General features: G+C 38.4%; 1 protein-coding gene across 2 annotated transcripts; it reads left to right on the top strand.

The window, feature by feature from the left end:
* The first annotated feature begins 501 nt into the window (after positions 1-501).
* On the top strand, positions 502-5,651 carry LOC149818334 (putative galacturonosyltransferase 4). 2 transcript variants are annotated; one of them, XM_089984517.1, is made up of 9 exons: positions 502-754; positions 1,868-1,902; positions 2,029-2,070; positions 2,173-2,269; positions 2,420-2,781; positions 3,568-3,818; positions 3,937-4,294; positions 4,409-4,984; positions 5,111-5,651. In XM_089984517.1, exons 1-9 carry the CDS (start codon positions 655-657, stop codon positions 5,384-5,386), a joined length of 2,097 nt encoding a protein of 698 aa, XP_089840643.1. In that variant the 5' UTR covers positions 502-654; the 3' UTR covers positions 5,387-5,651. The 2 variants fall into 2 exon arrangements, with proteins under 2 accessions (XP_089840643.1, XP_089840642.1); XM_089984516.1 differs by having other exon boundaries at positions 521-754; positions 2,402-2,781.
* The last annotated feature ends 8,268 nt before the right edge of the window (positions 5,652-13,919 follow it).

Below are 13,919 nucleotides of genomic sequence, written 5' to 3'. Positions count from 1 at the left end.
TCTAAAATACATGTCGTAATACTGGATCTGAAAAGATAGAACATAAACTAGCTATTTACATCTTAAAAAATGTAATCCGTCGGATTTTGAATCGGATCATTTAGAGATCCAACTTAAAATGCTGATCCGAATACGAAAGTAAGCCGATTGAATGAATCTGAATCCGATCCAAATGTACATTCCAATCATACTTAATCTGAAAAAACTTGTCAAACTCGGATCAGACATCCAAATATATCCAATCCGTCTGCAGACCTATCCTGAAGGATCTATGAAATCCGGATCCATTTTTGCTGACATTCTGGATCACCACAGCTAGATCCAAAACAACACACGGTTGCAATCGTGGATCACTCTTGGACCTCGATCCAGATTCGGACCCATAACACAAAACACAAGCTATGAATCAATATTAACCATTCACCGGACCGGACCCGATTCATTTTACTATAGAGAGAGAGAGAGAGAGAAAGGAGTCCACCATATAAGCGGCTCCGGCCGGAGAGAGAGAGAGAGAGGCGGTTTTCAGTCGGATCCCTCTCCCGGAAGATGACTGGTCTTGGCCTCACAGAGGTCTCCGTAAGCGGTTTCTAGTGGAGGAGAAGACACCGCTAGCGGTTTTGTGGCGGAGAGGAGAGGGGAAGGGGGGGAAGCATGATTTCGAGGAATCTCGTCTTGTTCTTGCTCTTTATCACCGTCGTCTCTCCTATCGTTCTCTTCACGGAGAGACTAGGGACGTTCAGTTTCTCTTTCGGTGAGTGAAGGGACCGTGATGTTCAGAAATCGCGTAAAATTTCGCGTTTTCGAGGGCATTAGGGAGTCTTTAACTGTTTCTTTTGCCCTGTTCTCGATTTAACGTTTTCTGCATGTGTTTTCTTTCGGATTTCCTGCTTTTATCTCTTCTGCTGGAGATTAGGAGCGTTGAGTTGTTGTTTCGGTGAGCCAACGGGTCTGAATTCAAGGAAATAGGATAAAATCCGTGATTTGTAGGGAATTAGGAGGTTTTAGCTCACCTTCTGTCCCCTTGTTTGTGACCTAATCTTTCTGTTTGTTTTCTTTCTTATCCGGGTTCTTATTTCTATCTCTGTTACAAAGATTTGGAACTTCCGGTAGTAGTTTTGGTGATGCCACGTGTTTATACTTTAGAAAATGCAGAAATCGCATAAATTCTGCTTTTTGGATGAAAATAACTAAAATTTGGTCTTCCGTTTTTTTTCATTTAGGCAGTTTATTAAAAAAATCTGTTTCTTGTTTTTTATTTTTGCGTTCAGTTGTTCCTTCGCTGAGTAAAAGGCTTAAATTCATACAAATTATATATCTTTTTATTTTGCATAAAAATCTTAAGTGTTTTTAACTTATTTTAAGTGTTTTTTTCTGAGATTTCTTGCTTAGAATGCAGATAAAATGGGAGTAGGGTTCGTAAAAATTGCCTTGTTTGTTACTTTCCTCCATAAATTTTGATTTTTGGAAGAGGATAAACTGGAATCTTAGAGTGTAAGCCTCCTTCTCTCGTCTTTCAACATCTCTTTTCTTTTTTCGTCTTTCAGCATCACTTTCTACCTTTTTTACCCTTAAATTTAGGTGGAAGGAAATGAGGATTCTAGCGAATTTTTCCTCGTTACTTTTGCAAATTGCATATTTTCGCTTTTAAATATCTTTTTATTCTAATTAAATAGATTTGGGGGAGTTTGATGAACATTTTCCTTCACTCTGTTTTCAACTTTAGATCTTTAAAATCTTTGTAATTAATTTTCTATTTCATTTTTTTTTGGTAAAGGGATCTAACGCGTTGATGCAAACTCCAGTTTATCCATCTGGTTCGAAAATTTGACTAATTTCTCGTTTTTGTTTCGTTGGCTGTTTTCAGCGAACCAAGGATTTGGTGACGAGTTCTCAGGGGTGGTAAGTCCATTCCTTGTGCCAGTTCTTGATCTTATCTGTTTATGTTGATTCTTGATTACTGGTTTGAGGAATACTTGATATTGATCACATTCAATATTTTCTTGTTCTTTTTAACTATTTTTTCAGAGCTTTGGGAGCGAAACCTACAGATTGAAAGCAGTTCAACAGGTATTTCTTTCACAGATTCTTTTCACTAAACGCTGTTCAAATTGCAGATCCATTTTTTGAAATCGTACATTTTGGCTTAATTCCTTTTTTATTGTGACGCAGGAGTCCCAAAGTAAGGTGAAAGAGCCAATTGGAACTGTTTATCTGGAGAAGTCGGGTGATTCCTTATTGAGTTATAAGGAGAACTTGGTGGGAAATGGTATATTTTGCAGACATTTGCTTATTATTTTCTGATGATTTAGAACATTTACTTATTGGTTTCTGTAATTTAGTTTTCATAATAGAGATTTCCTTCTTACTGCTTTGTGTAAATATGCTCTTAAATTTTCAGGTTCTGCTTTAAATTCAGGAAAGCACAAATCTAGGGTTTTGTCTGCTACTGCTGATGGTGTTCAATCAGGCAGGACCACTAATGGAGGTGAAAATCATAGCGATCAAGTAACATACAAAATTGAGGAGAATGCACATATCGAACAAGTAACGGATCGAGTTCATAGTGAACAAGATGAGGGTATACAAGAATCTGATGCAGACGCAGAAATTGAGGAAGAAAGTAAAGAATCATTTGGTTTTTCTGGAGAGGAGAGCAAAGAAAAGGAGGATCTCTCTTCCGGAGATGAAGAAAAGAAGGAAGAAAAGGTAGTGGCAGTTGAGGTTCTTCCAAGCACACAGAAAGCGGAACCGACGGCTAAAGTCACGCCTACAAAAATGGTAAAGTTTATCATTTCCAGCCTCTCCATGTAGTTGTGTTCGTTGGTCATAGTGCAGTTTCTGTTGGGGGTGCAAAGTATGTTGAATCCTCAAAACTAGGATATTGACAACATACCATGGGTGTTCCCAACAAAACTAGGTGCAATTTGTGATTACGAAAATGTTGAACTTAAATCAAATACATTTTAGGGATGAATTTTTACTTCATCTTATAATCTATTGTCAATCCCAAAATACACTGTTCTCAACTCAAAAGGGAGTGACACTGCACAACATACACATGTTGTCCTCCCCTTGTTGGAGATGGACCATGGATTGAAGGGCACATTGTTTTGCAACAAGGAAAATAAGGGCCTAACATAGTAATAAGCATGTCGATATCAAATTACGATAAATGACAATTGTCTTCTTCACTGATGCTGTTGTCAAATCTTTTCTTTCTTCTTAACATGGGTTTTCTGTGTTGATTTTGGTTCAGTTTGTTTGATGCTTTGGTTTTGCCTTGTTTCTCACTTGGATATCGAATGGATATTCTTTTTGTGATTTTGATTTTCCAAGTTTATTTGTAAACATGAACTTGGGTTTTTTTTTTCTTGATCTGTTTCATCTCCACGTACACATGTATATATTTATATATGTGGACATTGCTGGTATGCCAGTTAAAATGCCATGTACTAAATAAGATCATGCTTATGTAGAAATTCAGTTGAACACTAAATTCTTAGACAAAGTTTAATACTGGTTTTCTTGCATTGAAAACAACCTTGTCCTTGTCATGGGTAACAGGAAGCAAATAAATTGGAGAAAGGTGCCCGAAGAGGATCTCAGAAGGTCAGTAATGAAAGACAAAGCAATCTACCACCAATGACGGATGTTCGTGTTCGGCAGATGAGAGATCAATTGATCAGGTCAAGGGTTTATCAAAGTCTTGGACCAACCCGAAACAATCCTCACTTTATTAGGGAGCTTAGACTTAGGATAAGGGAAGTTCAGCGTTCCCTTGGTGATGCAACAAAAGATTCTGAGCTGCCCAGGAAGTAAGCGGGTTCTTTGATCCATGTTAATAAATGCAGTTCATGAAAAAACATTGTAGTGTTTTTGTTTAGTTAACGTTAAATCTTGCTAAGTTCTTGATGATGCTTTTCTTGTGTGTAGTGCCTATGATAAACTCAAGGCAATGGAGCAGACGTTGGAGAATGGTAAGCAGATTCAGGATGATTGTTCTTCTGTTGTGAAAAAACTCCGAGCCATGCTTCACTCTACAGAAGAGCAGCTGCGAGCGCATAAAAAGCAGGCTATGTTTTTAACTCAGCTTACTGCAAAAACACTTCCAAAAGGCCTTCACTGCCTCCCACTCCGTCTTTCTACAGAACACTACTCACTGGATTTGAGCCAGCGTGAATTCCCCAACAAAGAGAATCTGGAAGACTCCACACTCTATCATTATGCATTATTCTCAGATAACATATTGGCCGCCTCTGTAGTCGTGAACTCAACTATAAGTCATGCTAAGGTACTAAGCCAATAGGAAGCTGCTTGTTTCTGCAAGAATGTACAGTTGTTTCTTTGAAGCCTGTGTGGAACCAAATTCTCACAAAATGGTACGGGTTTCTCATTTATTTTGCAGGAACCTGAGAAGCATGTTTTCCATGTTGTTACCGATAAGCTAAACTATGCGGCTATGAGGATGTGGTTTCTGGCTAATCCCCCTGGCAAAGCTACCATCCAGGTTCAAAACGTGGATGAATTTACATGGCTGAATTCAAGTTACAGCCCAGTTCTCAAGCAACTTGCTTCCTCATCTATGATAGATTATTACTTCAGAACTCACCGTGCAAATTCTGATTCAAACTTGAAGTTTCGGAATCCAAAGTACCTTTCAATCCTTAACCATCTCCGGTTCTATCTGCCTGAGATCTTCCCAAAACTCCACAAGGTGCTTTTCTTGGATGATGACATTGTTGTTCAGAATGATCTGACCGCACTTTGGAAGATTGAATTGAAAGGCATGATCAATGGGGCAGTCGAAACATGTCAAGAAGGCTTCCATCGGTTTGACAGATATCTCAACTTTTCAAATCCCCTAATTGCCCAGAACTTCAATCCTCGGGCATGCGGTTGGGCTTATGGAATGAACATCTTTGATTTGGAAGAATGGAAGAAGCAGAAACTGACGGAGGTGTATCATTTATGGCAGAAACTGGTAAGAAATTAGGTTTCACTGTGAGAGTTTTTCATCCCTAATATGCAGTCTGTAGTATGTGTTGAGCTTTGAGCATTAAAAGAATCATATATAAGATGATCTCATAGTATGACTTGATTTTTGCAGAATCGCGACAGGCAGCTATGGAAACTGGGAACATTGCCACCAGGTTTGATAACATTTTGGAAGCGAACATTTGTGTTGGATAAGTCATGGCATGTTCTGGGCCTTGGTTATAATCCAAATGTTGATAAAAAGGAAATTGAGCGTGCAGCCGTCATACACTACAATGGAAACATGAAGCCCTGGCTGGAGATCGGCATGCCAAAGTATCGCCATTATTGGTCGAAGTATGTCAATTATGACCAAGCATATCTTCGGGACTGCAATATCAATCCGTGAGGCATCGGGGATCCTTTTAGGTCATTGTGAACTGCCACCATCGGTCCGTTATGACCAAGTATGTCTTCGGAACTGCACTATCAATCCGTGAGGCATTGTGGATTCTTTTCTTTTAGATCCTTGTGGCGCCAAGAATGCATAATTTTGCAGGTTTGGTTCCCTTGTGTATATTTGAGAATTGAGAGCTCTAGTTCATCAAATTGTAAAAGAAACTTTGCATTTTTTTTTCTTTTTCTATCTTGTTCATGCAAATAAAAAAAGATGAATATGAACCAATATGAGAATTTCGTTGGGGCGTTCCCTACTGAGCGACGCGTTGTACTTTATAGGCCCGGAGGCAGTGATAAATGGGCATGGGTTGCTAGGTCGTCGCCCAGAAGCGACGCGTCACACCGGTGCCTGGGTGTGGTGTCAAATAGGCAAGGGTTCCCTCACTTTGTTGGATGGGTGGGGGTAAAGAAGATAGTTCAAGACCATAAAATTAGGTTAGCCACTTGGAACATATGGTCTTTAACTGGTAAGTTGGTAGAGTTAGTAGATGTTATATGTAGGAGAAAGATGGATATTTTATGTCTACAAGAGACCAAATGGGTAGGTGAGAAAACAAAAGTGATAGAACCTTGGGGATATAAGATTTGGTATACAGGAATAAATATGAATAGGAATGGAGTAGGGATTGTTATTAGTCGTGAGTTTATAGATAATGTAGTTAAGGTCTGTAGGAAGGGTGATAGGATTTTACTTATTAAATTAGTATTAGATTCAGATATTATTAATATTATTAGTGTTTATACACCTCAAGTAGGTTTAGATGATTCCATTAAGCGTCAATTTTGGGAAGATTTAGATGGAGTAGTACAAGGGATATCTTATGGAGAAAAGCTTTTCATCGGCGGTGACCTTAATGGACATGTAGGCATTAGTAGGGATGAATTTGAGAGTATCCATGGAGGCTATGGTATAGGAGAAAGAAACGAAAGTGGAGAAATGATTTTAGATTTTGGTTTGTCCTATGATATGATCTTAACAAACACTTGGTTTAGGAATAGGGAGTCTCACCTAGTAACATTTAAAAGTGGGGTTAATACGAGTCAAATAGATTTTTTCCTACTTAGAAAGAGAGATAGAGGTTGTTGCATCGATTATAAGGTTATACCGGGAGAAAGTGTAGCTACACAACATAGAGTCTTAATTTTAGATCTTAGAATTAGAAAATGCCGCAAAAGGGATAAACATAGGATAGATCCTAGAATTAAGTGGTGGGCACTGAAAGGAGCTAAACAAGGAATGTTTGTAGAGCAGGTAGTTAAGGAAGCTGATTGGTGTCTCGAGGAGAATTCAGAATCAATGTGGAATAAGATAGCGGGTGGCATGAGAAAGGTAGCTAAGGAGGTATTGGATGAGTCTAAAGGCGGTGCACCGCTAGGTAAGGATACTTCATGGTGGAACGAGGATGTCAAATTAACTATTAAGGTTAAAAGAGAGTGTTATAGAAATCTAAGTAAAAGTCGTGATAATGAGAATTTGGAGAAGTATATGATAGCAAAGAAGGAAGCTCAAAAGTAGTTTGAAACGCGAAGGATAAGGTATATAAGGAGGTTTATGACAAGTTGGATACCAAAGAGAGCGAGAAGGATATTTATAGGCTTGCAAAGATGAGAGATAAGAAATCGAGGGATCTGGGTATGGTTAGATGTATCAAAAATGAAATGTAAAGGGTTTTAGTCAAAGATAAGGAGATTAAGGAGAGATGAAAAAATTATTTTGATAAGTTATTTAATGGAAGTTATGCTCAGGATCTTGAAGACTTCTCCATTCCTTTTCATGAGATGAATCGTGACTTCATGCGCAAGATTCAAAGGAAAAAAATTGCAGAGGCTTTGAAGAAAATGAAATCAAGAAGGGCAGTTGGCCCAGATGGTATACCTATCGAGGCTTGAAAATGCTTGGGTGAGAAAGGTTTAGAATGGTTGACAAATCTTTTTAACAAGATTTGGCGGACAAATAAGATGCCTAATGAGTGAAGGAAGAGTACTTTGGTGCCTCTATATAATAATAAGGGTGATATACAAGATTGCACAAACTATCGTGGTATAAAACTCATGAGTCATACTATGAAACTTTGAGAGAGGGTGGTTGAGTATAGGTTGAGGAAGGTTGTCATGATATCGGAGAATCAATTTGGTTTTATGCTTGGAAGATCAACTATGGAAACTATATATCTTCTTAGACAACTTATTGAGAAATATATAGAGAGATGAACAAAGATTTGCATATGGTTTTTATTGATTTGGAGAAGGCATACGGTAGAGCACCTAGGGATGTTCTCTGGTAGACAATGATGAAGAAAGATGTTTCTCTCAAGTACATTAGTATAATTAAAGATATGTATGAAGGACTAGTAACCAATGTCCGCACTTGTGGAGGGGTGACAACAAATTTTTCTATAACGGTTGGGTTACATCAAGGATCTGCATTAAGCCCTTTCCTATTTGCTATAGTGATGGATGAGCTTACGAGATCAATTTAAGAAAATGTGTCGTGGTGTATGTTGTTTGCTGATGATATTGTTTTGATTGATAAGTCTAGAGCTGGGGTTAATGCTAAGTTAGAATTATGGAGACAGACATTGGAAGCAAGAGGTTTTAAGTTGAGTAAGAGTAAGACAAAATATATGGAATGTCGGTTTAGTAAGCAATGAAGTAGTGATGAGAGTGTAATGAAGCTTGGTGAGCAAGAGATACCGGTGGATGACTGTTTCAAATATTTGGGATCTATTATTCAAAAGTATGGAGAAATTGATGGAGATGTCAATCATAGCATAAAGGTTTGATGGATGAAATGGAAAAGTGCAACCGGAGTGTTGTGTGATCGTAGAATGCCATTGCGGTTAAAGAAAAAGTTTTATAGGACGACAATTAGGCCCGCTTTACTATATGGTACATAATGTTGGGCTGCCAAGAGACATCATATTCAAAAAATGAGTATAACTGAGATGCGTATGCTTAGATGGATGTGTGAAAATACAATAAAAGATAAGATTCGAAACGAGGAGATACGTAAGAAGGTAGGCGTTGCATCTATTGAAAATAAGATGAGAGAGAATCGTTTACGGTGGTTTGGACATATTCGGCGAAGGCCTAATGATGCTCCAGTTAGAAGGATGGAAAAATGAGAAAATATATTAGTTAAAAGAGGTCGGGGTAGGCTTAAGAAGACTTGGATGGAGATGATAGGAAAGTATATGAATGCTTTGAACCTCACCGAGGACATGGCATTGGATAGAAATGATTGGAGGAGAAGGATTCATGTGGAAGACCCAGAATGATTTTCTTTTTTGGTTCATATCGCCGACCCCAATTGTTTTGGGATGAAGGCGTAGTTGTTGTTGTATCTTGTTCATGTAGATGCCATTTATTGAGTGTGTCTACAGCCCTTATTCGACCTTTAATCTAATTTCTGTAATTTTTTTTGCTTCTGTTCTTCCGAAAGTGCAGATAAGATTGTAAATTGTTGATAATTTTTCTGGGTTTCAGCTTAGGCCAGTTTTTAGCTCTGTTTTATGAATTGCGTTTGGCTGAATACTGTTTTTGTCAATCTTAAGTTCATAGCCCAAATTACAGTAATTAATATGTTGACATTGGGATCTTTGTCATTCATCCATCTGGTTTCTAGAAATTCATAATTTCTTTTAACCAACTCATTCCGTTGAACCAGCAACAGGTAAGATAATATGAGAAAGGGGACACTGACTTTGAGAAGTGAGCATAGTGACAAAAGTAAAAAACGGAAAAATATTGGCAGCCAAACACTTGCAAGAAATAAAGTTTTTTTCGGCAATCAGTGAACTTTCTCAAGATATTTGTTTAACAATATGACACTTGATTTCTTATCTTAAATTTCATTTTCCTTCCTCCATGTACTTTATAAAAGATCTGATTGACAACTTGATTTCTTGTCTTTTACTTAACTTTCGTTTTCCTCTCTCTCTCTCTCTCTCTTCATGAAAAGGTTGAAACCTTGGGACTGTAATATAATGGGGATCAATGGTCAGAAGTAGCTGCTTAAGTGAATCAATTCTTTTATTCTGGGATATCAAACAGGTATATTATATTCTAACCCAGCTCATGAGGCATATGGTGGCGTCAACACTAAGCCAGTAAATTAGGGTACAGGTGTGGACCTTCAATGTCAGGCTGTAAAACCCTTCTGGTTTAACCACTCCACTTGCACTCCTATTTCATGATCCCTTCTTTAAAATTGTATGATACGGTTTGAGGAGTGAAAAACCGGAGGGTGTTGTAAAAGGTATAATAGTATGATGGCAATAAATGACCAAGATTGGTACCTTCTTCTCCAACGGTTTGTGGTGCTCATCTTTTGAAATTCATTTTGGCCTGATCTAGTGCACCCTTCTTTTGGCTTCTGGGCAGGGAGTCTTAGATCATCTTTTCAGACACGCCAAAGTTTTATTGGTTTTTCCTTCTGCTTCTCTTGTATCTTTCTTCAACAACCAATTTTGTATTTCTTCACAATTATTCTATTTCTTCAACAACAAATTTTGCATTTCTTCACAATTATTATAGCCAAGCCTTTGGTACCAGAAAGGCCATCTGTACAAGCAGTCCATTCCAATAATGTGTTAAAAATTATGTATTGTGTCAGAGGCAGATTGAACACAAGAAAACTACAAAAGTATTCATACCAAGAAGGTGTCTTTAGGTGGGTCTATTAATTTGTCATCTACTTTTCTTGTTGGAGTCAGAAAAGCCAAACTGTTTCTCCCAACAGTCATTTTACAAATTAAGTAACGTGTTCTCGTAAGGAATCACATTAATCAAACCCTAATCAGAGACTAGGGGTTTCTCTTTTTCTGTGGATTTGTTTGATTGCATATCATAACACCCACTAAGAGTAATTATTCTAACCTAAATCACTCATGCCGGCTCCACTCATCTAGCAGGGGCAACTCACGATTGCCATCAAAGCTGAAGAGTCTAAAACCCACGGGTTTATGTACCTTGCTGCAAGTTCCAAAGCTGGGTGTAGGGATGGCAGTGGATGGGCCCACCCCCACATTGCCCTGTTTGGTCTTGGGATGGAGGCAGGAATGTAGGTTAAAATCAAAACGTGTGTGGGGATGGAGGCGGGGATAAACTTAGGCTTTCCTCTCCGCCCCACCCCGCCCCATCCCCAATCCCTGTTAGTAAATCTTCCTCTCATTCTTTAAGGATGGCAGTGGACTACCCCGGCTTTGCCTTGTTTGGACGGGGGATGGAGGACATGAAACAAGAATGGAGGCGAGGATGATGGTTAAAATCAAAACCCGTGCAGGGATGAAGGGCAGAATTTTGAGACCTTGTCCCCCACCCCGGTTCATTGCCATCCCTAGCTGGGTGGGTGTACTCTTTGGTGGGCAAGGGGATTTTTTTTTAAAGCCCCAAGGGATTTGTTGTAATGGGAGGGGCCTTGGCCACTAGACGGGTGATCTGGGTTTCATTCCCATGGGCATCAGCCCAAGGAGTTTGTTGTAGTGGAAGGGGCAAGAGCAAGGTCATTTATGTTTCTTGCTGGTGCCGAAGCAAGGTGACTCCCTGTGGGCAAGGGGTCCACCAAGGGTTTACATCGCCTCTAAAGTGATCATAAGTACAGTAGGCATAGCTAGCGCAATTAGGTCTCTGATCTCGGAGGTGGTTTTTCGGTTGATCATAGAAAAAAAAAGATTATTTTTTTATTTAAGAGTGAGTGAGGTGGTTTTCTTTGGTTATTAAAAAATAATATATTTTTCGTGCCATTTGATTAAGTAGAAGAAAACTGTAGCAACATTTAAAAAAAAAACCCGAAGGTTTTCTTGTCCAACCTTCACATGCCTAGAGAGATCTTTGAAGCAACCATGTTAAAAACAAGTATAAAAAAATATTAATGCTAAGGTTGCTTGGGAAGTGCTAGAGGAAGCCTCTTTCTTCTGAACACTTTGGAGGGAAAGTGCTTTTCTGTAAGGTACAAATCCGTTTTGACAGAAAAGCTGTTTTTTTTATATAATGTTTAAAAAAAAACAGCTTTTTTTTTTATATAATGCTTTTTTTTTTGCAAAGATTGTTTTGGGATGATGGTGTTGTTGTTGTTTTTTTGCAAAAGGTCACTTTGGAAGCAAAGTGTTTCTCTAGTGTCAATGGGTCTGGTTTGGTTCGGACCCAGGTGAAATCAGACTTGGATTAGATTTTTGGATATCGTATTGGGTTCAGATCCCGGTCTAATGGAGCCCACTATAAGAAAAACCATACTCGGACCCAATAAAAAGTGCATGAACCAAACCGGGCCATACCCAGTAAAACCATATATACCCAGTAAAACCATATGTTTTTAGTATTTTTACATTGAAAATTTGTGGGTCTTAATCAGAATTCAGGTCGGGTCCAAGTCTCGTCTAAAATTTCACAAACTATACTCGAGTCCATGTATTAATCAGACCTTCAGGTCCCGGTCTTTTTATTTATCATCATACTCGAACCCTATAGGGTTTGGTTGGAGTAAACAAGGTCAGTTGACAGAAAAACTGTTTATATATATATATATATATATATATATATATATATATATATATATATATATATATATATATATATATATATATATATTTCATTTATTATATGGGTACATCATATATTTATCATAAATATGTTTGTTTTGTTTTACCCTTTTGTAGAAAAAATCCCATATTTTCCCTGTTTCCTGTGAATAGAACTCTTCTCATAGGAAATGGCATGACCCGCTTGAGGTAAATGAGAGATCATGGAGGAGCGTGCCTTCCAAAGTATAAAATATTTTAGTCAAAATGAAAATAAAATAATAATAAATGGTACTTGGGTGCCTTTTGGGTAGGAGTACATGGGTAACATCTTTTTTTATAACAGTAAGGTCCGCATGGATTCAAAATTTCTTTAATGTTTTAACGTGACATGTCGGCTTTACAGAAAGACGTAAAGAGTAAATATTTGTTTCAATCAATACCCATATTTTTTTTTCAACCAATACCCCCCTTCATGTACTTTTTTCTATACACTATAATTTGTAATTATTTATTAAGCACGATTTAGTTTTTGAGAGAGAGAGTGGGAGCCTTTTCTAAGAAATTGAAGAGTGAGAAAGCCTCTTTTTTACAAAATTAGAGGGAGACAGAGAGAGTCTAGGTAGAGGTGGGAACTGGGTCGGGCCTGGGCCAGTATAATTGGCCTGTTGTTATATATAACATAATATATAATATAATAAATTATATAAATATTATATATTATAATAAGGCATGTCATGCCGATTAGGCCCATGGGCTAACGGGCGGCCCATGGGCCAGGGTTTTTCCAACAGGCTGGCCTGAACTGGGCCCGCCCTGCATTGATGGGCTGGGCCGTTGACCGGGCTGGCCGGATCCATTAGCAGCCGGATGCCCACCCCTATGTGTACGGCTAAGTGACAGGCTGATGAATGGGACACGTATCATAATTCATTAGATTCAATGCAAAGGCATCAGTCACGTGCAGGGCAAACCGGACCACAAGGGTGGGCCCACACATACTTCCTAACATTGTGTGGGCCCGGTCCTCTGGATGTTTTTGTGGTTGATTCTGTCAGCTCCAACGCCCTGTCGCGAGAAATTGCCTGAAAGTTTAAAACGACAATTTCTTGCAAGATTTTCAAACCGTGACAAATATTGTGATATTTATATTTTTAAAAGATATTTATCGTGAAAACCCCTGATATTTTTATTTTTAAATGTGTTTTATTTAATTTTCTTATAAAAGTTATTTTTTATTCCTGAGATTTTGCGGGAAAAATACGATATTTATGAAAAAATTCAAAATCTCCCGAGATTTTTTGCAGTTTTTAACTCTTGTCACTATGCTCCAACGGTCTCCATGGATTCTATCTTGCCCTAATTTACTGGGGGACATAACTGTCATTTTCTACAGACGTATGGTCCAGGTATACGGTTTGAGAGATATGGATACGGTTTAGGACTTGACTCTATCATATACGGTATTCAGATAATGAGTTTGTTTTTGTGGTGGAAAATGGATGATTGAATGGGTCGGATCAAGAATTGATGATCTGATATATATGGGTCCATATATGAATCCTATGGGTTATGGACCTAGGTTGTTAATCGGTCAAGTATGACTGCTATACTGATCCAGACTGGTTCCAATAGTACTCAGATTCGAGCTTAATGCAATGGGTCTGACAACTAATTGGTTTGAATCCACAAGATCCGTGCAGAGGTGGACCTGGCTCTGGAATTGCAATCACCTGTTCTGGATCTAGGTCTGATTTGTTGACATACTTATATTTTTTTTTATATTTACAGGGAGAAACCATCACCAAGAACATAGACCTAGCTGTGCTGACTTTGCCTGCGGTCACTGTCCTGGCAGCATAAAACTTTGCGGGCTTACCCCTTGCCCCAAGGAAGTCGCTACACTTCAGCTAGCCAGCATTATCATGTGGCTTAAGTAGGGACATCAGTGGGTGTCCATGTCTT

This window comes from Nuphar pumila, chromosome 13 (genome assembly GCF_984573655.1).
Source record: "Nuphar pumila chromosome 13, dmNupPumi1.hap1.1, whole genome shotgun sequence".
Lineage (NCBI taxonomy): Eukaryota > Viridiplantae > Streptophyta > Magnoliopsida > Nymphaeales > Nymphaeaceae > Nuphar > Nuphar pumila.
The sequence above is the reverse complement of the archived record's forward strand: the minus strand, read 5'-3'. Positions and strand labels throughout refer to the sequence as shown.